General features: G+C 43.0%; 1 protein-coding gene across 1 annotated transcript in view; it reads right to left on the bottom strand.

Annotated features, from left to right (window-relative positions):
* Positions 1–1,139: 1,139 nt before the first annotated feature.
* Positions 1,140–27,735, bottom strand: part of LOC115357803 (interferon-induced protein 44-like) — a 46,006-nt gene continuing 19,410 nt past the window's right edge. Inside the window, exons 8-9 of the mRNA XM_030049504.1 lie at positions 18,049–18,239; positions 1,140–1,223 (exon numbers count right to left, since the gene is read on the bottom strand). Of these exons, the coding sequence (XP_029905364.1) occupies positions 1,148–1,223; positions 18,049–18,239 (267 nt within the window). The 3' untranslated portion in view covers positions 1,140–1,147. The remainder of the gene's footprint in view (positions 1,224–18,048; positions 18,240–27,735) is intronic.

Below are 27,735 nucleotides of genomic sequence, written 5' to 3'. Positions count from 1 at the left end.
TTCTACTGAGGCTAAAGCAAGTTGCCTTTATATACATATTATATATTATATTATAGGCGAGTTAATTCGGGAGGTGGAGCCACATGTGTCCAAGTGGACGTGTCACAAGGTTGTACTGATTGAGTAAAATCCCCGGCCACACCACACACGCACAAGAGGCAGAGGTGGAACTATGTGTAAACTAATTTATTGACAAGGTAGATTGGGCAAATAAAATATTAAAATAATAATAAAAATATAGCACAGCTGCTGGCTTATGATAAAACAATAAAACGTGCTGGCGTAAGTGTCCAATTAAAACAGTCTTTCCTCTAAACAGTCTATATGAGTAATATACTCAGTCCATTCCGGCGGCGTCCCGGTATCAGTCCGACCGTGTGCGTGGTGAGGCTCCGTCGGGGCGCGCATTGAAGCCGCCTGGGCGCGCTCTCCTAACAGCCCAAACTTTAGGGAAAGCGGATAGCGGGTGGTCAGGACCACCCGCTATCCGCTATCCCTAAAGTGTGTGCGCAAGATAGCAACTTTAGGGATAGCACATGAAACACGCCCACAGACACACCTCCAGGCGCAAATGACGGAGTCGGCATAAGGATAGCGGGTAGTGGGTGGCGCAAGATACCGTTTAGGGATAGCGGAAGCTCCTAAATCCGCAATTTGCGGGTAGCGGGTAGTGGCAGCGGATAGCGGGTGGCACAAGATAGGGCCCTATGTATGAAAACATTAACTATATTGTAACTCTTCAAACACTTCAGGGTCAGTTAGCCTAATCTTTAAGGAAAATGCAAAAATCAAAACTGAGAGTTTATAGGGGAAAAAAACTAATTTTCTGATTTCAAGCTGTTTGGCAGTGCACTTTGTGCCGGGCTGATTGATTAACTGCTAACTTGGTAAAAAGGAATTGCTTCTGTGTTGTACAGCTCATATGAGCTGCCTTGTTAATATTTATGGGAGGTATGAGCAAATTATTCTCCCTGCCAGATGAATCCTAACATACAATCTGAGTCCAAACAGAAGAAACTTTTATGAATGCAGGAAATGTGAGTTTGCAGAATGAAATAAAACATTTATTGACATCAAGAGATTGTGGGGTGAAGGCCTCTGCAGATGGGGATACCATTCAAACAGGGGGCGAGGATGAGGATGGCACTTAGGATTTCCACCCCATGTGACCCTCTGGAACCTTCACACTGGTGGTGGGGTTTAAGAGCCCGACTGAACTGGAGCTGAAATGACAACACAAACAAAAACCTGTATGAGATGTACATACACATAGAGGTTGTGATTGATTACACTGGTCAACAACAAATTTATTGTTTAAGTTTTTTGAGCTGATTTAGGATAATTTTGATGTGCTGAATCCAAAAATCACATTGGTTTTGCTCAATCAGGTCAACTTTCTGAACTATGCCACATATTGGCTTTTTAACATTTTTGCTTACATTTATGGGCATTTTCACGTCCTATGATACAAAATTCTTTCATATTTCTTGCAATAAACAAATTCTGAAGATTTTACTTTTGCCAATTTATGAAGATGGTAAATTTTTTGTTGGGGCAACAGTCCGGCTTCACCAAGTACCCATGCTTTCCCAGAGGAAAATTTTACTGCTCAAAGCTTGCTTTTCTACAGCTCCGGAGACAAAACTGAGATTCTTATTTCAGCCTCATTTTGGTTTCATTTTAGATTCTATTTTGTCTTATATGTTTCTCCTAAAATTCACTAGGAGAAATAGGTGAGACAGGACAGGGAGCAACAGGAGTCATATTTGAGACTTAAAGGAGACACCTTGCTAAACTCATTTTGGTTTCATTTTAGACTCTATTTTTGTCTTATATGTTTCTCCTAAAATTCACTAGGAGAAATAGGTGAGACAGGACAGGGAGCAACAGGAGTCATATTTGAGACTTAAAGGAGACACCTTGCTAAACTCATTTTGGTTTCATTTTAGACTCTATTTTTGTCTTATATGTTTCTCCTAAAATTCACTAGGAGAAATAGGTGAGACAGGACAGGGAGCAACAGGAGTCATATTTGAGACTTAAAGGAGACACCTTGCTAAACTCATTTTGGTTTCATTTTAGACTCTATTTTTGTCTTATATGTTTCTCCTAAAATTCACTAGGAGAAATAGGTGAGACAGGACAGGGAGCAACAGGAGTCATATTTGAGACTTAAAGGAGACACCTTGCTAAACTCATTTTGGTTTCATTTTAGACTCTATTTTTGTCTTATATGTTTCTCCTAAAATTCACTAGGAGAAATAGGTGAGACAGGACAGGGAGCAACAGGAGTCATATTTGAGACTTAAAGGAGACACCTTGCTAAACTCATTTTGGTTTCATTTTAGACTCTATTTTTGTCTTACATGTTTCTCCTAAAATTCACTAGGAGAAATAGGTGAGACAGGACAGGGAGCAACAGGAGTCATATTTGAGACTTAAGGGTGACAGGCAACACTAAAGCTAGTAGGCAATACTGAGCAATACATAAGCTAGTATGGAGATTTTATGTGTCTGTATGTATGTGTGTATACACATATGTATATATACACACACACACACACACACACACACACACACACACACACACACACAGTAATAACAAAAAACGAAAAAACAAAAATCAAGGACACTTTCAAATGCTGAAACAAATAAGCCCTTTATTGTTGTTGGGGTTTTTTTCTTTTGCGTTCACAAAACTGAACTATGAAGTTTTCCTAAAAATTATACACTCCTAAAACAAAATCACAGAAGACAAAAGCATTATGCTAGAAAAAAAAAAAAAAAAAAAGGCAAAATCTCGCCTTTTTGGTGAAAAGGTTCACCTCCTCTTCCTCCCATCTTCCTCTTTCTCCTACAAAGTCTTTAAAGCCCTCATGCGGCATTTGTTGATTAAGGCTTTTTTGAGTTTGGCCATCTCCACTGCTGTCCATCCATCCAGGGTGCCACAGCGCATGATGTAAGCTGCAAGAATAAAAGAAAGCACAAATTAGATATGAATTCCCCTTACATACAGTGTCAATGTCTAGTCTTTGCACTTAGCTTGTTTTAATGTTTTATCTTGGTGCTGGACTTCAGCAACTGGTGTTGAATTTGAGCAACTGCAACTAACCCAATTTCTCCTAGGGGGTCAATAGAGTATTTCTGATTCTGATTCTGGACTGTTTTAAACGTCTCTTGTAACTTAAGGCTGCACTACGTGATTTCTGACCACTAGATAATGCTGGGAGCACAAACTCTTTAAAAACACAAAGCAGTTCCCCTCCCCCATCCATATACCGGAAAATTGCTTGTGGAAACTGAGAATCTGAGAAAATCGTTTTTAGGGCTGTAGTCTGTTAGTCAACTGGTCGATACATTCTTGGTCGACCAAAATCTGATTGGTCGATTATTTGCCGTGTTAATTTTATCAGGAGTAAAACACTAATTGCTAATGGGGGTGTTTTCAGAACACCCTGTTTCACAGGTAATAGTCTGTCTTCAGAACACCCCCCTTGTTTTCACAATTTTGGATTAGCCCAACCCACTGGCGGAGACAGACAGGTAGGCCAGTATGTTCTGAATTGAAGAAAAAATTAGGTCTGGTTTTCCGACTATTTGCTTAATTAAGAACGTTTAATGAACATTTAGTCCTCTACCATGTCAAAGACATCGTCAGTGTGGCAGCATTTTACCAAAACAGATGGAAAAAAAGTTGAATGCAAACTTGGCAAACAACAGTTTGCGTATCACAGCTCAACAACCAACATGGCATATCACCTAAAACGGTAAGCTAACATGTCTGCGTTAGGTAGCTCCATCAGTCCATCAGTAAGCAAAGTACTTACTTAGTATTCCACTGACTTTTAACTTGTCCAGTACTGATTTCCCTTCTGGCACCTTCCCATGTTTTCCAAATGCCACTGCATTTTGGCACTCTTCTGCGGTAAACATTTCATCAAAAAGAAGATGGAACAAGCGGAGACAATCCTTCTTTGCCTCTGCATGGATTGCAGCCAGCCGGGTTGAGGACAGGAAGAGGCCACTTCCTGGAAACAGCTCTTGCTTCCCAGATCTGTTTTCTGAAGCTGCAGCACCAGCCTGGGGCCGTAGTTGGTCCACTTTGTCTAGAAAGTTTCTGACTGCCTCCAGTTGTTCACCGCCTGCAATTTAGAAAACAAATGATTACTTTACTTTAAAGAAGTCAAGAAAAGGAAGGAACAAGTTTTTAAAAAATCCAGACATTTCATATGGGCAAAAGATATCTTTACAAAGTATTTATTTGTTCATGGCTTTTAACGTTTAACTAACGCAGCCAATTTCTCCCAGTTGTTTAAAATTAATTCATGTAACAAAATTTAGTCAATCTTTACAAATATTAGTATTAAGCATAATTACAATTTAATGTTCCACAATTAAACAGACTTGATTGCTGTCCATATTATTTGCACATTATCCATTTCAGTGTCTGCTTGTGTGTTATGAGTAGCACTGTGGGACCCTCAGGTGAATTATATGGAGAAAAGAAAAAAAAAAAAAAAACCAAAAAAAAAAACAAGCAATTGCATTAAGCAGACAATGAAATCCTTAATCAAGATGAATCCACAACAGAGACAAAGTGTACTTACTGATACTACACAGCACAGCCTCCAGTTTCCCCTTGTCCTCCATTAATTTTTCCACATGTATCTTGCATGCCGCACATGGCTCCCATGTTTTGTCTCCACTTGATGAGTTTGGTGTAGAACTCTCATATTCAGCCTCACCAGCCTTTGGATGAAGCTCAGAGGGTCTTTCAAGGGTCATGGGAGTATGGAACATTTTCAGAAAGCTTTCTTTGGCTGTTGGGTTATTTGGAGGTTTTGGGTTCTGTTGCTGGTCCAAATCCATCAAAACAGGCTGCCACTGCAACTGGTCTGAAGGCACAAGCTGTGCAGCGTGAGGCTGATGATGCTTAAGTGTGAACAGGGGCTGGTTCTGAAACTGTGGATACTGAGAATAGCTGGAACAAACTGTGACTAGAGGTGGGATGGGGGGTGACTGATGGAGAGGATTGGCAGGTAGAGGCTGGTACTGTGGCTGGGTAGGTGGAGCTGACTGGGCAGGTGGAGGCTGGTACTGTGGCTGGGTAGGTGGAGCTGACTGGGCAGGTGGAGGCTGGTACTGTGGCTGGGTAGGTGGAGCTGACTGGGCAGGTGGAGGCTGGTACTGTGGCTGGGTAGGTGGAGCTGACTGGGCAGGTGGAGGCTGGTACTGTGGCTGGGTAGGTGGAGATGACTGGGCGGGTAGAGGCTGGTACTGTGGCTGGGTAGGTGGAGATGATTGGGCGGGTAGAGGCTGGTACTGTGGCTGGGTAGGTGGAGATGACTGGGCGGGTAGAGGCTGGTACTGTGGCTGGGTAGGTGGAGATGATTGGGCGGGTAGAGGCTGGTACTGTGGCTGGGTAGGTGGAGATGACTGGGCGGGTAGAGGCTGGTACTGTGGCTGGGTAGGTGGAGATGACTGGGCAGATGGAGGCTGGTACTGTGGCTGGGTAGGTGGAGCTGACTGGGCAGATGGAGGCTGGTACTGTGGCTGGGTAGGTGGAGCTGACTGGGCAGATGGAGGCTGGTACTGTGGCTGGGTAGGTGGAGCTGACTGGGCAGATGGAGGCTGGTACTGTGGCTGGGTAGGTGGAGCTGACTGGGCAGATGGAGGCTGGTACTGTGGCTGGGTAGGTGGAGCTGACTGGGCAGATGGAGGCTGGTACTGTGGCTGGGCAGGGTATTGCTGTGCAGAAGTGGACTGAGCTGCATGGGGCACTGATAGGAGGTTGTAGAATCTCTCAGCTGCTGCATCTCTCTTTTTTTTGTCCTTCTTTGTGTCCTTCTTAGCATCCAATGTCTTGTCAGCTGTTCCAATATAGTCCACTGTGGCATTGTAGAACTTGCTGTCAGACCATCTTGCCAGTACTTCTTCTCCTGGCTTCAGATCTCTGAAGGAAGTGATGGGTTTATCATCCTTGTGAAGTAAATCACAGATCTTAAATATTTTTGCTGTGAATCCATCTTCAAAAGTCAAATATACAAAAATACCTGAAAATGAAGACAGGGTGATTTAGTATTATTTAGTACGTATTTAGGGCTGGGAAATAAAAAATTAAAAACAAAAACAAGCCAAAAAAAAAAAAAAAATGACTAATTATTGCAATATATTTTTTTACACAATATAAAAAGAAATAGGCCTATAGAAATGTTCAATAACATGTGAATAAATTTAAAACAATTACATGCCAAAAATCACCAATCGTGGCAAAATAAAGAATATTTGAACATATCACCCAGCCCTTAAGGTAGTAGATTTTATAAGATAATTTGGTCAACAGGGCTGCTTGGACACAATTTTCTCTCTCTTTCTCTCTCTCTCTCTCTCACACACACACACACACACACACACACACACACACACACACACACACACACACACAGATGAGAATTATTGTTACTTCTCTTAACCTAAATTTGTTACCAAAATGTCTATAAATCAACATTTGTGGCTGGAGCTGCACAATATGAAATAAGAGACTAGGCACTGTGTAAGATTTTGGTTATCATATTAGCCAAAATAAAAATAAAAATGAATTAATTGGAAAAACAAAATAAATAAACAAAACACACATAAAATAACAATGCGGTGCAGTAAAACAACAATGTTTCTGTTACCATCTTGATTATCTTTAGGTGAGCCAGGATGTGCTTCATAAAATTTCATCTTCTTGGGGGGGTGGCGCAATCTCTTGGGCATCTCTTTTTTAAATTCTTCTGCTGGGTGTTCCATTCTGTGAAATATATAAATATGTGAAATATGTGAAATATTCCAAAACACATTTTATTTGTATTTTTTAAGTGGTTCTTAGGTAATTTCATAGAAAGACAAACAGTACAGTATGGAACAAAGATGGGAGAACACATTATCACATTACACATTATATGAGTGTGCGGCAAATTTCATATATATAATATAACATACATTATTTGAAAATAACCCTAATACCTATCGTGTAACTATCTACTGCCACATTGCTTCCATTCTCCTCTATACAAACCCTATTTTTAACCCTATTCTTAACCCTGCAATTACACTAGCTTTTGCACACCATCTGAAAAGCTCGGGTTCTCTGCTTTCAGAAACCGTCTGATTTTTTTCGATCGCACCATTGGTTCAGGAGTTATGGTATGAGAAGCTCGTATTACAAACGTGACACACCGGGGACTCTTCTGTGATTGGACGGTCGAAGTGTCAGTAGTGCTACAGAGTTACCGTAATGGCACTGTATGTAGGCGCAAAGCGCCGTTTCTCCGGTTTCAGACGTTTTTTTTTTTTTATTTTATTTTATTTTTTTTAAGTTTCTGTATAACAAACGGTCTAGGAGATATCGATATGTAAAGTAAGCATGCCGAATCCTGTCAGCGCCGACATAATCGGTTTAAGAGCCATCTTTGCTGTCTTCCCCGGGCCTCATGAACCTGCGGTCCATCCTGTGGGTTTCAGTGCGTTACTAGGCTGACGAAGCTCACTTTCGACAGCTCATGGAGCGCTTCACTGTCAAGTCCCGCCCCCGCCCTACTTCTGATTGGCTACTAGGCCTACTGTTAGTGTGGTTGAGAACGAAACCTGCGCTTCTATTGGATCCAGAGAAATGTCTGTTAAATAACCCAGATTTTTTCCCAACACGGCACCGGAATGCTATCACCCCTGCGGGTCCCTCCCCCCAGTCAAAGATGGGGCAGCCAGTGTTTAGTAACAGTTAACAGCAACACTCATTTGCAATCAGTCCATGCTGTGAAAAACACCGATCGAAAAACACCGCAATCGCAATGCGCAATTGTCATTTTATAACTAAGAGAACATTTTTTCTGTCCCCGGAAGGGGAAAACCAAAAGAAGGCGTGTCCCCGGGACATGCCTTTTGGTTAGTCTGTAGCCCTGATGATTGTTCACCAGGTGATTTCACTGATTAGCTCCTTCTTTCTGATACAAGGTGAGGTGATCAGTGAAGTCACCTGGTGGAGGTCTTGGTTGGAATGAAAACCTGCAGCCTCTCGGCCCTCCATGGCACATGATTGGTGACCCGTGTTCTATGCAAACACATGAGTGTCACACACTGTAAAAATGATTAATTTCAGTTGATGATGACGACAGGTGCAAATAAAGAAATGTATGTCAAGCAACTCACGAAAATTAAGGTGATTCTCCCATAATTTGACCTTGCTGCAGTAGCTAGCATTAACATTGGTGAAGTTTGTAGCCAAGAGTGGGCGCGGCCTAGGTTAGCTAACGTTAGCATCTGCCGCATATGCCGACCAGATTCTTCAAAAAGTAACAGAACCAACATAAATACCGACCTTTTAAATGATACAATATCGACTCAAATTACAAACAAACAAACAAACCAACATAACAAAGATTTTGCTTACCTTTTTTTGCGAGGACCTACAGCGATCTTCTCATCCATTTCTCCTTGCTGCCTTCGCGGTTCCAAAGCGAGCAACAACCGTCAACCCACCTGACAAATTAACCAATCCACAGCGCAGCGTGTGATGGATGGCGGTGTTGTCCAATGAGATTTTCTAACGCTGCTGTTGTGCCCACATCATCCAGCGGGTTCACAATTCAGATCTTTGTGCGCAAATTTAAGCTGTTCCTGCATTCGGTAAGTAAGTGAATAAAGCTATTTAGCCTAATATTTTTTGACCAAAGATGAATTAATTCACTTTTTGTGATAGTAGCGTAGAGTACTTGCTGCATTCGGTTGTACTCGGAAATAGGAAAAAATGTCTTCTACTAAGAGGTCTTTGAATCACTGAAAATATGTTATCTGTTATGTTACCAATAATAAAAAATGTTATTGCAATAAAATATTAACAGCTAACAAATGATGTTAAAGGTGTTATTTAAGTAACTTCTTTTCAGTGCTTTTTACAATAGGGTTCAGCAAAATGTTTTATTCACTCATCACATTATCAGATGTGTTATCAGGCACTGACATTTCTATATCTATCTATCTATCTATCTATCTATCTATCTATCTATCTACTTTCCAATGTTAGTGTGAAAACCAGCAATTATCATAAATGTTACACCTGTGATTTGTGATTTATTATGATTATAATGATGCTTCATCAGACTCTTAATCAACTTTTTAATGGGGAAAACTTTGATTTGATGTTCTTTCAGGAGAAAACTTTATATCATATCATGTGTACCAGAAGATGCAAAGTGTAGTAAAATCAGCTGGATTCAAATAGCTATGTAAATGAAATTTAACTTTTTTAGGTGCCTTCTGTCATCTCGAGTTTCACTGTCCCAGCAGCTCCAGCTCCAACACCAGTCAAGCTGTATGAGTTTGGTGTTATAGTGGGGCAAGTCTTAATTACACAACCTTATTTTAGTTTGATGTGTTCTGATGCTGTAGTATTTCTCAAGATCACAGGGGCATTAGATTAAACACACATACAGATGGGAAACAAATTAAAGGAAAAACAACATTAAGTGTCTTAGCAAGGTTTTGGGCCCCACAAACCACGAGAACTGTTTAAGTGTGCTTTTTGAGTTTTTGAACAGGATGGATGAACACCGTTCTCACAAAAGATCTGTACATAGAGAGGGATATTATGGTGGGGCAGCAGTGCATAAACACTCATTACAAAGACAAATGCACATTTGAGAGTTCAGTGGTGCGAAAACCATCGGCACTGGTCTACAGATATGTTGAAAGAAGTGAGATAGGGCCCCACAAGATAGGGCCCCCTATCTTGTGCCACCTAAATTGCGGATTTAGGAGCTTCCGCTATCTCTAAACGGTATCTTGCGCCACCCGCTACCCGCTATCCTTATGCCGACTCCGTCATTTGCGCCTGGAGGTGTGTCCGTGGGTGTGTTTCATGCGCTATCCCTAAAGTTGCTATCTTGCGCACACACTTTAGGGATCCCTAAAGTTTGGGCTGTTAGGAGAGCTCGCCCAGGCGGCTTCAGTGCGCGCCCCGACGGAGCCTCATCACGCACACGGTCGGACTCTGATACCGGGACGCCGCCGGAATGGACTGAGTATATTAGACTGTTTAGAGGAAAGACTGTTTTAATTGGACACTTACGCCAGCACGTTTTATTGTTTTATCATAAGCCAGCAGCTGTGCTATATTTTTATTTTTAATATTTTATTTGCCCAATCTACCTTGTCAATAAATTAGTTTACACATAGACACATCTCTGCCTCTTGTGTGTGTGTGTGTGGTGTGACCCGGGGATTTTACTCAATCAGTACAACCTTGTGACACGTCCACTTGGACACATGTGGCTCCACCTCCCGAATTAACTCGCCTATAATATAATATATAATATGTATATATATATAAAGCCAAGTTGCTTTAGCCTCAGTAGAACCCCTGAGAAAATCTACCTCCCTCTCTCCATCGCGGGTTTAGGATTTAGGATTTAGGATAGCGCATCCTGCCCATAAAGGCAGTGGCACCTGGCACACTGATTGGTTTAACTGGCGTAACGCCCAAAACACGCCTATGCATAATATAGCGGGTAGCACAGGTGTTTTGCGGATAGCGGGAGGTGCACAAGATAGCAACTTTTACGGGGGAACACCTCTTCCTAAATCCTAAATCCGCAAATAGCGGGTTTAGGGAGTCTGGCGCAAGATAGGGCCCTTAATGTTGGTTTCTCCTTTGTCACCTGTCTGCATGTATATATATATGATTAACTTTTATACTGTACTATGATCCATGGGGTAGTTGCAATAGGGGTAATTAGGAAAGGTAATGTAACTTAAAGGGAGAGAGGCATTGTGTTTTTGAAACATGTTCAGTTTTCAAGTGTTCATTTGTACTTTTGGAGCTTATTTTATGTCTGTTCCTTATTTTAGGCAAACACTTTAATAAATTTGAAAATGACACAGAGGCAGGACTCACGCTGGAGGAGAAAACTCAAGAGCCAGCAAAATACTTGCAAAAGATACAGAAGAAAGGTGAGAAATTTTCAGGGTTTTTTTTCTTGTGTTGTTTGCTACTTTTGAGCAGCTCCTTGCTTCTTACAGTATTGCTCAATAGTTTTGTTATAGTTTAAGAATTGAGTTTGTTTGAAATGACAGTTTGCTAAGAAAATATTTTAAGCATGTTAATGTCATGTTATTTCTCCCTATTTTCAGCTGGACACACAAGGAGTGGATAACACAGGTAACAACTGTTCAGAAATGTAAAACATCTAATTTCACTGACCACTAAAATGTGTCATAAATTTTCCACACAAAGGATTTTGGTTCCAGACAGGGAAAATTAATATTAGTATACTGTAAATTATTTCCTCAAACTAGTTCTGATGTCAGCACTGATTATCTTGGTTGACTGTATAAACACTGAGTTGGCTGGTGAGGGCAAGGGTGAACACATACCTCCTCCAGTGCATGTGAAGCCACCTGCCACTTGGACAGCAGCACTTTTCACAGAAAGCCCAAGCATGTGTAGGAAGGCCCTGTATCCATCCAGTTTGCACAGACGCCTGGCATGTTTGCTGGGCTACAATGATGTCATATGCAGTGTATAATATTAAGCTGTCTCAAAGGTAGATAAACAGATAAAATGGTTTATTCATGCAGTGGCAGTCTAAGTGGCAGTGCCTTGTCATAGTGCTTTAAATAGTGATAAATCCCCACAAATTCATCAGTACTGCTTTTCAACATTTTGTATAAATGACTGATGACAACAAGACAACAAATTTGTCATAGTATTATACCTTTTTTTTTTTTTCCTAGAATCTACAAACTGGAGGCCAGATAACTGCTGTACTCATCAAGTACCCTGTGCTGCTACTCTGGAGACTGATGACTCTGCTGATCCGGAAGACCCTTATTATGAGTACACAAGAGAGACACAACACACTGGTCTTAATGGAGAATCCGACAGTGAACAGTCTTATCCCATGGATACATTTGTTGATCCCCTACCTGATTTTTTTGAGGAGGCGACTTTAGATGATAATCTACCATTTGATGATAACCTGCCATTTGATGATGACCTATCTTTTGATGATGACCTATCATTTGAAGATAGTGTAGAACCAAATGTAGAGGAAGGAACAGGACTCCAAAACTCTACCAACACTGGAGATCACCCACTTTACAGAAATGCACCGATTTCTGTTGCAGAGAGCCTTCTCCTCATAATGACATTTGCAAACAGACACAAAATAACAGGAAAAGCTCTAAGTGACTTGCTCACACTAATCACTCTGCACTGCCCCTCTGATACCCAGACTGATTGTCTTCAGAATTTACAGAAATTTAAAAAATTCTTTGGTATTTCTGCTTCCTCTTCTCTACTTTTGCACAAATATTGTAGTGCATGCTTCATGTCTGTTGAGAGTACAGACACCCAGTGTAAATCCTGTGACGCAAATGTGTTAATGGAGGGCTCAACTTCCTATTTCATTGAGGTTCCTATTGAGGCTCAAGTGAAGTCATTGTTTGCTAAGGAAGGTTTTGAAGAAAAACTAAAGTTCAGGTTTAATAGACAGAAAAAGTGTCATGACAGTATTGAGGAAATATATGATGGAGAAGTCTATCAGAAATTAACAACTTGCAATGGGCCTCTCAGTGATCCCAGAAACATTTCTTTCACTTGGAACACAGATGGCATACCCATTTTCAAGTCTTCTAAATTTTCTGTTTGGCCTTTTTACTGTGTGATAAATGAGTTAAGCTTTGTTCATCGCACAAAACGAGAAAACATGATATTTGCAGGTCTTTGGTATGGGGACTCAAAGCCATCAATGTTGACATTCCTTGAACCACTATGTGACACTCTGAGCAAAATTGAAAGAGATGGAATTTCTGTTCAGTTTATAGGAGGTCCTGAATCTTTCATATGCAAAGTTTTTACTATTGCTGGCACATGTGATTTGCCCGCAAAAGCATTGGTGCTTAATTCTGTTCAGTTCAATGGACAGTTTGGGTGTCTCAAGTGTGAACAGCCTGGTCAAACAGTAAAGACAGGAGAGAAAGGTCATGTCCATGCCTTTCCTTTTCAGGAGGCAGATCCAAAAGGCCCCCCTCGTACCCACAAGGAGTTTGTAGATAATGCTAAGATGGCATATGATTCCAAAAGCATTGTACATGGGGTGAAAGGCCCTACCAGTCTCAGCAGACTAAAAAGCTATGATTTGGTTTTGGGTACCGGCATAGACTACATGCACTCTGTACTACTGGGAGTCGTGCGTCTGCTGATGTTTTTGTGGTTTTCAACAGAGTTTTCCAGATGCGCTTTCAGTATGGTCAGGTCAATCAGGGAAGTAGACAAACGCATGAAAGAAATTCAACCACCTTTTATGGTTAGATTCCCTCGCCCTGTGTCTTCTCACAGAATGTTCTTTAAAGCCTCTGAATATCGGTCCATTTTGTTGTTCTTTGGACCAGTTGTATTCCGGGGCATTCTTGGAGGCCTATACTACAACCACTTTCTGCTCCTCAGTGAAGCAATCTTCATTCTTCTGATGGAGTCAGTAACCCCTGCACAAGTAGATCATGCTGAGAAACTGCTGTGGAATTTCTGTTCTCAGATGAGTGGACTTTATGGTGAACGATACATGACAGCCAATATGCACTTGCTTGTTCATTTAGCAGATAGCGTCAGGACGCTTGGACCTTTGTGGACACACTCTTGCTTTCATTTTGAAGACAAAAATGGACACTTACTTCGTCTTATACATGGGACCCAGAATATACCTGTGCAGATGGTGAATGCTGTAAAGATCATACAGTGTCTTCCTAGCATCGCACAAAACATAACGCTGAACACTGTAGCTGCTGAGTTTTTGGCCAGAATGACAAATAACAGTAGTTATCAAGCAAATAATGTTGTCAACAGTGTGGCAATGATTGGGGCATCATTCAGTCTATCTCTTGAAGCTGATGATATGTTTCTTGTGGAAAAGTTTCTTGGTCAGAGGCTACATAATAATGCTGTTAAGGCATATAACAGAGCTCAAATAGGGAACATTGTTTACACTTCAAAGCATTATGTCAAAGCCAAACGAAGGAACAATTTTACAGTGATATTTTGTGATGGGACACAGATCAAATATGGCCAGATTGAAATATTGTGTTCCTACAAAGAAACCAGTGAATGTCAGAATGAGATGAAACTTGCATTCGTGAGTGAATTCTCAGGTGCAGGGATAAATCTTCTACAGGATACTCTGACAGGTGGGACATGTTTTCATATCGTGAGCTTACTGGAAGCTCCTGTAAAAAGGACAGTAGTTGCACTTGAAAATATTTTGGGCAAGCTGATGTTCATTGATTTGTCCTCAATGCCTGGTATTGTGTTTGCTGCACATTTCCCTAATAGACTTGAAAGGGATTAAACTTAGGAAGTCAAAGAAGAAGTCATTTTGAACAGAAGAGCCCATGATTTTTGCAACCAATTCAGATTTCCTTTTCAAAAATTGAAGTCTAAGTTGATGAATAGACATCCTACTTTGTATTGGAATCCTATACCTACACATATGCTAATGTCCTACATGTGATATGTATGAAAATGAGAACCATGTATTAAAGTCTCTGCTTATATGTTCACATCCTGCTTATTTTTTATGATTATATTATCATAAGTATATTTGTACGTTATTCAAATTATTACTAGGATTGTATATGGTTTGGGCTTGCTTCCATAACTGTAAACCCCCCACTGCAATATCTGCTTCATACAGCTGTCGCTGCCCCCCATGTCCTTTTGTGCCCACTGTTGGAGGCCATGGGCCTGAAAATTCATGTTACCCATAAGGCCAATGGGCAGCAGGCTCAGTAAGTCTGTAAACTGTCAAAAAGTAAACCAGTTTTAAAGGTGACAATATCTTACAAATTATTAATGTTGTTATGCAAGGAAGCCCGTTGAGGGTTTCCTTGCAATGGTTTGAGGGAATATTATTGTGCTCCAGTCCCTCTATAGATTCATTTTTTTAGATTTATTTAGATCAATATGAGGTGCAAAAGTGGAGAAAATCTGAGAATTATTATAGAACTTGTTGAGATCTCTTTTGAAACTTAAAAGGAGTCTAATTTGAGCATTTGACCATCTTTTTGCTCTGGAGAAAAAAATGAGAAGCAGGAGAAATAAGCTATAGTCTCACTTGGGTTTCACACAGATCTCGTAGTTGTCTAGGAGAAATAAATGAAACATTTCTGAGAGCTCCTTTCTGATTTTCTTTTCCTCTGGGTTCTGTGTATGTGGGATAGTGGGGACACTGCTCAGCATTACACAAAGAAGGACTGGCCGGTGCGGCAGGAACTGGTGCCTTGCAGAGCAAAGAATGTCATCAACATTCCTCTGGTAGACAGAGACAAGATTCTCTTCCCACCACTGCACATAAAGCTCGGCTTGATCAAACAGTTCACCAAAGCTCTAGATAAGGATGGTGGCTGCTTCACCTACTTGTGCCATGCTTTTCCAGGATTGACCATAGAGAAGTTGAAAGCTGGCATCTTTGATAGTCCTCAAATCCGTCAGTTCATCAGAGATCCTCAGTTTGAAAACTCAATGAACGAAGTGGAACTGGAAGCATGGAAGGCTTTTGTTCTGGTCGTGAAGAACCTTCTTGGCAACAACAAGGCCAGGAACTATGCAGACCTTGTCACCAATATGCTGACTGCTTTCAGAAACCTTGGATGCAACATGAGCATCAAAATGCATTACTTATTCTCACATATGGATCGGTTTCCTGAGAATCTGGGATCAATGAGTGATGAGCAGGGAGAGAGATTCCATCAGGACATAAAAGAGATGGAGGCCAGGTATCAGGGACGCTGGGATGCATTCATAATGGCTGATTACTGCTGGACTCCCTGAGAGAGACATCCCTGCTGCTGAGCATTCGAGGGGTTCGAAGAAACAAAAGTTCATGCCCTGAATTTTGCACAATGACGACTTAATGTTCAATTTACAGTACGGGCCAAAAGTTTGGACACACCTTCTCATTCAATGCGTTTTTTTTTATTTTCATGACTATTTACATTGTAGATTCTCACTGAAGGAATCAAAACTATGAATGAACACATGTGGAGTTATGTACTTAACAAAAAAAGGTGAAATAACTGAAAACATGTTTTATATTCTAGTTTCTTCAAAATAGCCACCCTTTGCTCTGATTACTGCTTTGCACACTCTTGGCATTCTCTCAATGAGCTTCAAGAGGTAGTCACCTGAAATGGTTTTCACTCCACAGGTGTGCCTTATCAGGGTTAATTAGTGGAATTTCTTGCTTTATCAATGGGGTTGGGACCATCAGTTGTGTTGTGCAGAAGTCAGGTTACTACACAGCCGACAGCCCTATTGGACAACTGTTAAAATTCATATTATGGCAAGAACCAATCAGCAAACTAAAGAAAAACGAGTGGCCATCATTACTTTAAGAAATGAAGGTCAGTCAGTCCGGAAAATTGCAAAAACTTTAAATGTGTCCCCAAGTGGAGTCGCAAAAACCATCAAGCGCTACAACGAAACTGGCACACATGAGGACCGACCCAGGAAAGGAAGACCAAAGACAAATTCATCCGAGTCACCAGCCTCAGAAATCGCAAGTTAACAGCAGCTCAGATCAGAGACCAGATAAATGCCACACAGAGTTCTAGCAGCACACCCATCTCTAGAACAACTGTTAAGAGGAGACTGCGCCAATCAGGCCTTCATGGTCAAATAGCTACTAGGAAACCACTGCTAAGGAGAGGCAACAAGCAGAAGAGATTTGTTTGGGCCAAGAAACACAAGGAATGGACATTAGACCAGTGGAAATCTGTGCTTTGGTCTGATGAGTCCAAATTTGAGATCTTTGGTTCCAACCGCCGTGTCTTTGTGAGACGCAGAAAAGGTGAATGGATGGATTCCACATGCCTGGTTCCCACTGTGAAGCATGGAGGAGGAGGTGTGATGGTGTTTTGCTGGTGACACTGTTGGGGATTTATTCAAAATTGAAGGCACACTGAACCAGCATGGCTACCACAGCATCCTGCAGCGACATGCCATCCCATCCGGTTTGCGTTTAGTTGGACGATCATTTATTTTTCAACAGGACAATGACCCCAAACACACCTCCAGGCTGTGTAAGGGCTATTTGACCAAGAAGGAGAGTGATGGAGTGCTGCGGCAGATGACCTGGCCTCCACGGTCACTGGACCTGAACCCAATCGAGATGGTTTGGGGTGAGCTGGACCGCAGAGTGAAGGCAAAAGGGCCAACAAGTGCTAAACACCTCTGGGAACTCCTTCAAGACTGTTGGAAAACCATTTCAAACATGTTTTCAGTTATTTCACCTTTTTTTTGTTAAGTACATAACTCCACATGTGTTCATTCATAGTTTTGATTCCTTCAGTGAGAATCTACAATGTAAATAGTCATGAAAATAAAGAAAACGCATTGAATGAGAAGGTGTGTCCAAACTTTTGGCCTGCACTGTACATGTACTTACCTTTATCAATGTCTATTATTCAATTTACAGGAATTAAAGTTTGTAACACTTAATAAATACATCCTGTTAGAAAATGATTTTTTTTCTCTTAAAACCTATTTTGGGTGAGAACTATATAAAAAATCAACTGATAAAGTCACAAAAATGTAATCAATTTTGTGAGATCAAATTTTTCAAAATCAAATTAGCAAAAAAACCTGACCTGATTGAGAAAAATAGATGTCATTTTTGGATTTAGTGGTGCAAAATGGTCCTAATTCAGTTGAAAAAACCTAGACAACTTGCAAAAAAAAAATTTTTGTAACCCAGTGTTATCTACATGATGAACAGTTGAGCTGATACCATCCGTGGCCTTAGAGGGTAACCTAGAGGGGAGCGCCTTAGGACTGGGAAAAATAAGAACAAACCTGTGGGAAATTAAGCCTCTGATTGGCTTGTGTGGAAGGAGGAAAGGTAATGAGTGACCCCCTGGAGACAGTGCAGGTAGACTCCCTGACTGAACTTGTATTAATAACTACATTAATTGCAAATTGCAAATTATCCCACCAATGACCATAAGCTTACTTACTCCTTTGTCTCAAGGTTGTGGTATCGGTCATTGATGTCATCAAAGTAGTTGTCAGCAAAGCGAAGCATCTGGATGATGGCATTGAGCAGCAGGATGTCACATTTCAGGTCCAGCTCCAGCTCCTCGCAGTAGTTCTTCAATGGAACCACGCAGGACAGTGGTACACCGAGCCGGACGCTGACCTCCTGGACCTGGAACACAAAACAAAGAGATTTAACTGAGGGCAGTTTATGTTAATGTCATGATCCCACTAGAGAGAGTCGATAGGGGGATATTTCACCTTCAAGAATATGTGGTCCCACCTCCAGGGGTGAGGTAGAGCACTAAATCTGGGCTAAACAGAGTAAAATGAACAGAGGCCACTGGGACTTTTCCAGAGAATCAGCTCTAGATAGACAGATGTATGTGAATTTCCCAGTCTGGGATCAATAAAGTATACCTATCTATCTATCTATCTATCTATCTATCTATCTATCTATCTATCTATGTTATTACAAGACAGATTTCAAATACATGTTACACTGGGTAAATAATAGGGATGGCTCGATACCACTTTTTCACATCCGATACCGATACCGATCCGATTCTTTTTGTCACTCTAAAAGTTGTTAATAATACGTGGATGTAATTTGCTTGATACTGACATCTATAAACACCACTTTCACTGTACAACAACTATTCTGGTCCCCTAAAGAAAGAAGGAAAATATGTGACAACAACTGAAGTCATGTGTAACACTAAATAAAAGTGCAACTTGGTGCAAATTTTGCATTTGAGTTAGTTTTATCAACTCGGAGTAGTTTCACCTGGAGTTAAGCGCGTGCACAACAGCTATAAGACGAGTCACCATGGCAATGGGGAAGCGTCAGGCTTCGTTTTTCAGCTAGCAACCAGCTAGCTTACCGGACACCTAATCCACCTCACCGGGCCCAGAATTGGGCCCGGTGAGGTGGATTAGGTGTCCGGTAAGACTCACCTCCCTGTACTGCTCAAACCATTCTCTCTCTGTGCCACTTCAACGCCGTGGACCTGGAGGAGGCCGTGTGGTTGTAATCGCCTGACATGTATTATATTGTCAGGTAAAGTCCGCAACAGGTACGATGGCCTAGTGGTCTAATTAAATGACTTACAACGTTTCTTTTAAGTTTCACACCCGGTATCGAACCCCGGGTGGATAATTTTTTATTTTGAAGAAAATAAAGCAAAATATGGAGTAGATTTCTGATCCCACCGTTTCACTAAACCACATGAACCACCAACAAGCTAAGTTGAGCAGATAGTTAGCCAAGTCTAGAAAATTATAAGAGAGATTTAATAATAGTCATTAAGGCGTTCGCGAGGTCAGCTGCGTCCCCTCGCCGTGATTAGAACATCTGCTGTTGCCACGAGAAACGCCCGACGTTTACAAACAAAGGTCACCAGTTAACACGGAAACCAGTTAATCCGTAACACCGGAGCTGTTTTCTGTGTTCACAGGCCCACCTTCTGTCCCAACTATGGCACCACGTACCCCACCACACACCACCATCCCCTGTGAGAACTGGCAGAAAGCAGAAAGAAGCATTACTCACCTCAAGGAAGACATCCGACGGCTCTCAGATGAACTCAGAAAAAAAAGAATCTCTCCTCTCTGATTGCATTGACACCGCAGCCGCTCAGTCCAAAATCATCTCCACCATGAACTCTGCCTTCGCCGACACCATCCACTGGGACCCCGCATCATCACCCTCTCACTGGCCCTCCTCCTGCTCAACCCCCAGCTCTCAGACTCCCTGGTCAGTGGTAGTGGGCAAAGGTTTGAGTGGGCGCCCCCGCACTGCCTCGCCCTCGTTTCTCAACCTCACAAACCGCTTCGCCACACTACCACCTGATGTCCCTGCTCACCCTGCTGATGCCTCCACGGCCGATCCTGTTCCACTGGCTGGCTCTCCCCCTTCTCATCCAACGGAACCAGACTGTGTCCCAGCTGTGACAGCAATGTCAGCGGCGACAGCGGTGGAGTCTTCACCTGCTGACGCGTCGCCTCCCCCGACGGCGGCTGCGGCGACCGTGCTCCCATCTCCGGTTGCTACGTGGTCCAGCACCGGAGCCAGACCGAAGGACTCAGCAAGATCCACACACCTGCCGCTCTGGACGGATGCGGTCCGTGGCGACCACTTGGCCTCTCAGCAAAAAAGACAGCGGTCCTCCTCCTCCTGCTGCAGGTTGCTGAGGGACGCTGTGCATAGACGCTCTGGTGGTCTTCCTCGCCCCCAGCCACCCGAGGAGCTGTCTCCAAAGCTGGTCCACAGCCCAACGTCTGGAGCTGTGGCAGCTGCAGCGGATGTCCCATCCTTCCCCGCCGCCACTGCTGCTGCTCCAGCTGTGAACCAGGTACCCTCTCCTGACGTTACTGCTGGCCGGGCTCCCACCCCCCTCTCCCCCCCCCACCGACTTAATTGTGGGAGACTCCATAGTCCGAAATGTCCGCTTCGCAAATGCCATCACGCACTGCTTACCTGGAGCTACTACCTGGGACATCCTGAAAACACTCCCTCGCCTCCTGGACTCATCCCCACCCACAGTTTCTAGAATCATAATCCACTGTGACTCAAATGACACTGCCCGACAACAGTCGGAGCTAATGAAAGCAGATTTTATCCGCCTTCTCAATCTCCTCAACAATAGTGGAAAAATTGCTTATATTTCCGGCCCAATCCCTACACTGGGCCGCGGTGCAGGTCGTTTTAGCAGGATTCTTTCTCTCCACACCTGGCTCCAGTCGGTCTGCACAGAGCACAAAATCGCCTATATCCACAATTTCGACCTGTTCTGGGAACGTTCCTCCATGTATGCAAGAGACGGTCTTCATTTAAACATGCTGGGAAACCGCATGCTCGCTGCCAATATACAGCATGCTGTACAGCACGCCCGCAAGTGACTCTTTGCACCGCGCACGTGCCAGCTTGACGGTTCTTCCTCCCCCGTGCCCAAAACAAACTGCGACTCACCATTATCCCACACTAGCCCCCCCTTGTGGGCAGCTCATGCGACCGCTCCTGCCTTTTCCATTCCTGTCCGTGTCACCAATGTCTCCCGCAGACCCTGCTCTCCCTGTCCCCGGTGGCGCGGAGTGAATCTGGGGAACCTGCGCCCTCTGTATCGGGTTTCCCTGTCAATTGCTCGCCCTGACCAACCAGTTCCTGCCAGGTTTGGCCTGGTTAACGCCAGATCACTAGCAAATAAATCATTTATCCTTAAGGATTTTTTCATATCCCGGAAACTGGACTTCCTCTTTATCTCCGAGACCTGGCTGAGTGTTGGTGAGTCCAGTTGTTTTACAGAACTTTTACCTAATGACTGCTGCTATTTTAACTCTCCCCGGACGTCTGGCCGAGGAGGAGGGATTGCGACTGTTTTTAAGAGTGATTTTAAATGTAAACACATATCGCTGTCATCCTCCTTCACCAGCTTTGAACTGAGTTTGTTCGAGCTGGGGCATTCCCATACGGTGTTGTGTGCTGTGATCTATCGGCCTCCCAAATACACTATATTGCCAAAAGTATTCGCTCGGCTGCCTTCACACACATATGAACATGAGTGACATCCCATTCTTAAACCATAGGATTTAATATGATGTGGGCCCATCCTTTGCAGCTATAACAGCTTCAACTCTTCTAGGAAGGCTTTCCACAAGGTTTAGGAGTGTGTTTATGGGAATTTTTGACCATTCTTCCAGAAGTGCATTTGTGAGGTCACACACTGATGTTGGACAAGAAGGCCTGGCTCGCAGTCTCCGCTCTAATTCATCCCAAAGGTGTTCTCTTGGGTTGAGGTCAGGACTCTGTGCAGGCCAGTCAAGTTCTTCCACACCAAACTCGCTTATCCATGTCTTTATGGACCTTGCTTTGTGCACTGGTGCGCAGTCATGTTGGAACAGGAAGGGGCCCGCTCCAAACTGTTCCCACAAAGCTGGGAGCATAAAATTGTCCAAAATGTCTTGGTATGCTGAAGCATTAAGAATTCCTTTCACTGGAACTAAGGGGCCGAGCCCAAAGTCCGAAAAACAACCCCACACCATAATCCCCCCTCCACCAAACTTTACACTTGGCACAATGCAGTCAGACAAGTACCGTTCTCTTGGCAACCACCAAACCCAGACTCGTCCATCAGATTGCCAGACGGAGAAGCGTGACTCGTCACTCCAGAGAACGCGTCTCCACTGCTCTAGAGTCCAGTGGCGGTGTGCTTTACACCGCTGCATCTGATGCTTTGCATTGTGCTTGGTGATGTGTGGCTTGGCTGCAGCTGCTTGGCCATGGAAACCCATTCCATGAAGCTCTCTACGCACTGCTCTTGAGCTAATCTGAAGATCACATGAAGTTTAAAGGTCTCAAGCTATTGACTCTGCAGAACGTTGGCGTCCTCTGCGCACTATGCGTCTCAGCATCCGCTGACCCCGCTGTGATTTTATGTGGCCTACCACTCCGTGGCTGAGTTGCTGTCGTTCCCAATCGCTTCTACTTTGTTATAGTACCACTAACAGTTGATTGTGGAATATTTAGTAGCGAGGAAGTTTCACAACTGGACTTACTGCACAGGTGGCATCCTATTACATTACTATTACAGCACCATGCTGGAATTCACTGAGCTCCTGAGAGCGACCCATTCTTTCACAAATGTTTGTAGAAGTAGTCTGCATGCCTAGGTGCTTGATTTTATACACCTGTGGTCATGGAAGTGATTGGAACACCTGAATTCAATGATTTGGATAGATGAGCGAATACTTTTGGCAATATAGTGTATAACAAAGACTTCCTGACGGATTTTTCTATGTTCCTGGCTGATATTATGCCCAGATATGATCGGGTCCTTATTGTTGGAGATTGTAATATTCATGTGTGTTGCCCTGAAAACCCGTTGGTACAGATACAGAGGCTATCAACTCGTGGTTTCTCGACACCTGTCAGACTGCCATAAACATTGCAGCTCCATTTAAGACCAGGCAGCAAAAAACTAAAACTAAACCGGAGCCCTGGCTCAATGAGCACGTTTACATGCACACCTTATTCCTGTATTAACCGGAATATTCGCAATATTCCGGTTGCGCACGTGTCATGTAAACAGGCACCGAACCCAATTAAGGTCATATTCCGGTTGGAGAGAATTCCGAATAAGCCCCCTGGAATATTCCTGTTCCAACCGGAATATTGGGGCATGTAAAGTCAGCTGTAAAGTCTACTTCAGCTGTAAAGTCTACTCCGCCTCCAGAGGACCGGCCACTGTCAGTATCCACAGTGGATGTGAGGAAAGTCCTGCTGAAAGTGAATATGAGTAAAGCTGCTGGGCCTGACAACATCCCTGGCCGTTTACTAAAAACATGTGCCAACCAGCTAGTAGATGTCATTACTGACATCTTCAACATATCACTGTCACAGGAGAGTGTTCCCACCTGCTTCAAGACAGCCACCATTATCCCTGTGCCTAAAAAGTCTGCAGTGTCTAATCTAAATGACTACCGCCCTGTGGCACTCACCCCATCCTGATGAAGTGCTTTGAGAAACTGGTTCTCCAGCACATAAAGAACAACATCCCTGCCAGTCTGGACCCTCAGCAGTTTGCATTCAGAACCAACAGATCCACAGAGGATGCCATATCCACTGCTCTCCATTCAGTCTTCACTCACCTGGAGAAAAGCAGCACCTACATCAGAATGCTGTTTGTTGACTTCAGCTCAGCTTTCAACACAATCTCCCCCATGAAGCTGATTGGAAAACTGAGCACTCTGGGCATCAGTACCACTCTCTGCAACTGGATACTGGACTTCCTCACAAACAGACCCCAGTCAGTTCGGATTGGCAGTCTCTCCTCCTCCACTCTAGTGCTCAACACCGGAGCGCCCCAGGGCTGTGTGCTCAGCCCCCTCCTGTTCACGCTGTACACCCACGACTGCAACCCCCGACATGGAGAGAACTCTATTGTGAAGTTCGCGGATGACACCACCATCATTGGCCGGATTTCCAACAATGATGAGTTCTCATATCGGGAGGAAATCAACCATCTTGCAGAATGGTGCACAGACAACAACCTTCTGCTCAACGTCAGCAAAACCAAAGAGCTGATAGTTGATTTTCGAAAAAAGGAGGCAAAGACACACAACCCTGTCTACATCAATGGAGCTGAGGTGGAGCAAGTGAGCAGTTTTAAGTTCCTGGGAATCAACATAACAGAGAACCTAACATGGACTTCACATATCTCTGCCCTGGTTAAAAAAGCCCAGAAACGGCTGTATTTCTTAAGGAAACTTAAGAAAGCAAAATTCCCACGCCAAGTTCTTGTCAGCTTCTACAAAGGAGCGATTGAAAGCATCCTGACTGGAAACATCACAAACTGGCATGGGATGTGCACGGCCCAGGACAGGAAGACTCTGCAACGAGTGATTAAAACTGCCCAAAACATCATTGGCACCCATCTACCAAGCATCAGTGATATCGGGGAGGTGAGGTGCCTGCGCAGAGCCAAAAGGATCCTAAAAGACAACACCCACCCCAGCCACAGCCTGTTCACCCTGCTGCCATCAGGCAAAAGATACAGAAGTATTCGCTGCCGTACAACCAGACTACAGAGCAGCTTCTTCCCTCAGGCTGTGAGACTACTAAATGCACCATCTACACTCCTCCATGTTTAATAATTTTATTTTCTATACAATCAATTAATCAATCAAGAGGGAACCACACTTTAATTTCATTATTCAACCTGTTGTATAATGACAAATAAGCTTCCTTGTATCCTTGTAACCACCTTAGTCGGAAAACTCCCCGAACCGGAATATTCAGTCACGACTGCGCATGCTCGACTCACAATGACTTCTGTGGCGTCTTCGTTGCTATGGTTACTGCAAGCGGGGAAAACGGCAGGGCGAACAGCAGCAAGAGCCAAGAGACTGCAGTCCGCCTTCAGCTAATGAAAGACTTAAATATCACGGAGTATATCGATGGGAGAAAACATAGAACTAGCGACAGAAGAAGAAGAAAAAGTAGAAGAAGACGAGGAAGAAGACTTCTTCGTCTGTTTTTCCGGCAGACCAGACGCCTATACGCGTACTGCTGCCCCCCGCGGCTGAAAGTCGCATTACGTCAGAGAGAATACGCCGAAACACGGGGGCGTGCCAAGTAACATGTAAACGGAATATTCCAGTTGCCGCAGCGCAGTTACCTTAACCGGAATATAATGAAACAACCCGTGCTGCCAGGCAGGAGTGTCGCAGAGCAGAGCGCAAGTGGAAAAAGGACAAATTGCAAGTGTCTTTCCAAATGTTGAGGGGCCGCTGGCGTCATTATCAATCCACTGTGAAAGAGGCTAAAAGAAAGTATTTTTCCCATATTGTTCTATTAAACTGCCACAAGCCTCGTGTGTTGTTTAAAGTTATCAACTCCGCTCTGAATGCACCACAGACAGTCGGAATTGAGGCCTCTCCTGCTGTGTGTGAAAACTTTCTTAAATTCTTCATTGATAAGGTCACCTCTACCAGAGCACTTATTTCACCCCCTGTGTCTGATCCTTCAGTGTCTGTCCCCTGCCCTGCTGTTTTGGACACGTTTGAGCCTGTGACCCTGCCCTTTGTGCAGAAGATTGTCGGTCAACTGAAGCCCTCAGGTTCTCCAGATGATACTGTTCCCCCCCGACTTTTTAAGTAGGTTTTCCCCACAGTTGGGCCATCCTTTCTCACAGTTATTAATAGCAGCCTGTCCTCTGGAGTGGTCCCTGTAAACTTTAAACATGCAGTTGTGCAACCTTTGTTAAAAAAACCTGGGCTGGATCCCACTGTGTTAGCAAATTTCAGGCCCATCTCTAAATTGCCGTTCCTTTCTAAAATCTTAGAGAAGACTGTCTATTCACAATTATTGACTTTTTAGACTTTCCAATCCGGTTTTAAAACAATGCACAGCACAGAATCAGCACTTTTAAGAGTTTTTAATGACATCTTTTTAGCTACTGACTCTGGTCACTGTGTTGTCCTTGTACTGTTAGATTTGACAGCAGCATTTGATACAGTGGACCATGACATCCTGATTGCTCGGTTGGAGCAGTGGGTGGGCATCAGGGGCACAGCACTTGAATGGTTCAGGTCTTACCTGTCAAAGCGGACTTTCTGTGTCAGCATTGATGACTCTGTGTCCTCCACTGCTCCTCTCTCATGTGGGGTTCCACAGGGCTCTGTGCTTGGCCCTCTTTTATTTTCCCTGTATTTATTCCCACTTGGTTCCATTCTCAGGAAACATGGCATTTCCTTTCACTGTTATGCGGATGACAGTCAGATCTATGTCCCCCTTAAAAGGGCTGACTCCTTCTGTGTCAAACCATTACTTAAATGTTTACATGAACTTAAATCGTGGATGTCATTAAATTTTTTGAATTTTAATGAAGAAAAGACAGAAGTCATGGTCTTTGGTGGCACTTCTGTGACTCCCTTAGTTGATCTGGGATCTCTGGCACAGTATCTCAAGCCAATTGTGAAAAACCTGGGGGTAAAAGTGGACACAGAGCTAAACTTTGACAGCCAGATTAAAGCAGTGGTGAAGTCAAGCTTCTTCCAGTTAAGGCAGCTGGCAAAAATTAAACCTGTCCTTCAGAGACAGCAATTTGAAACTGTAATCCATGCCTTTGTGACCACTCGGCTGGATTATTGTAATTCACTTTACATGGGGGTTAGTGGATCCTTCATTGCCCGTCTTCAACTTGTACAAAATGCTGCTGCACGTCTTTTAACTGGCACAAGCAAGTATGAGCACATTTCACCTATTTTAGCTTCACTCCACTGGCTGCCCGTCCATTTTAGGATTCATTTTAAAATCCTTTTATTTGCTTTTAAAGCCCTGAATGGCCTTGCCCCACCCTACCTTTCCGAGCTGCTGCTCCCCTACTCTCCGAGCCGCTCTCTTAGGTCAGCTGACCAGCTGCTCCTGACCGTGCCGAAAGTTAGGTTAAAGCTCAGAGGGGAACAAGCTTTTGCCGTAGCGGCTCCAACACTTTGGAATCGATTGCCGCTGCACATTAGGCAGGCCTCCTCACTATCTCATTTTAAAACCCTTCTTAAAACCCACTTCTTTTCTTTAGCTTTTGATAGCATGTAGGTTTTATGATTTTATGATTTATGATTTTATATGTGCATGTTTTTTTTTTTCTTTTATGCTGTGCGGGCAGTGCATTTTACATTATTTTATTCTATTAAAATTATAATTGTATTTTTACTTTATTTTATTTTTATTTTATTATTTTATTTTAATATTTTATATATTTTATTTATTCTATCCTATTTTGTTTTATTATTATTATTATTTACTTTATCTGATTGTATTTTAATTGCTCTTATTTTATTTTATCGTGTTATCCTACTGTGTTTTTTTTTTTTTTTTTATCTTTTTATTCTGCCTTTGTTGTGTTATTTTGTGGTGTTTTATCTTGCTGTGCAGCACTTTGGAAAACCTTGGGTTTGTTAAATTGTGCTATATAAATAAAGTGGATTGGATTGGACCTCAATTGAATTGGAAATCTTAATGCATTCATACAGCGAGTTTGAACTTTTTTTTTTTTTTTTTTTAAATGTAACACCGCTGCAGTGGGAAAGGAGAGGGAGACGGCGTGGGAGAACATTGCTGCTCGGGTCAATGCGTAGGTTTAAATGTAGTCCGTTGCAATCAATAATAT

Source organism: Myripristis murdjan, chromosome 4 (assembly GCF_902150065.1).
Source record: "Myripristis murdjan chromosome 4, fMyrMur1.1, whole genome shotgun sequence".
NCBI classification, from domain to species: domain Eukaryota; kingdom Metazoa; phylum Chordata; class Actinopteri; order Holocentriformes; family Holocentridae; genus Myripristis; species Myripristis murdjan.
This window is presented reverse-complemented; position numbering and strand designations above follow the sequence as displayed.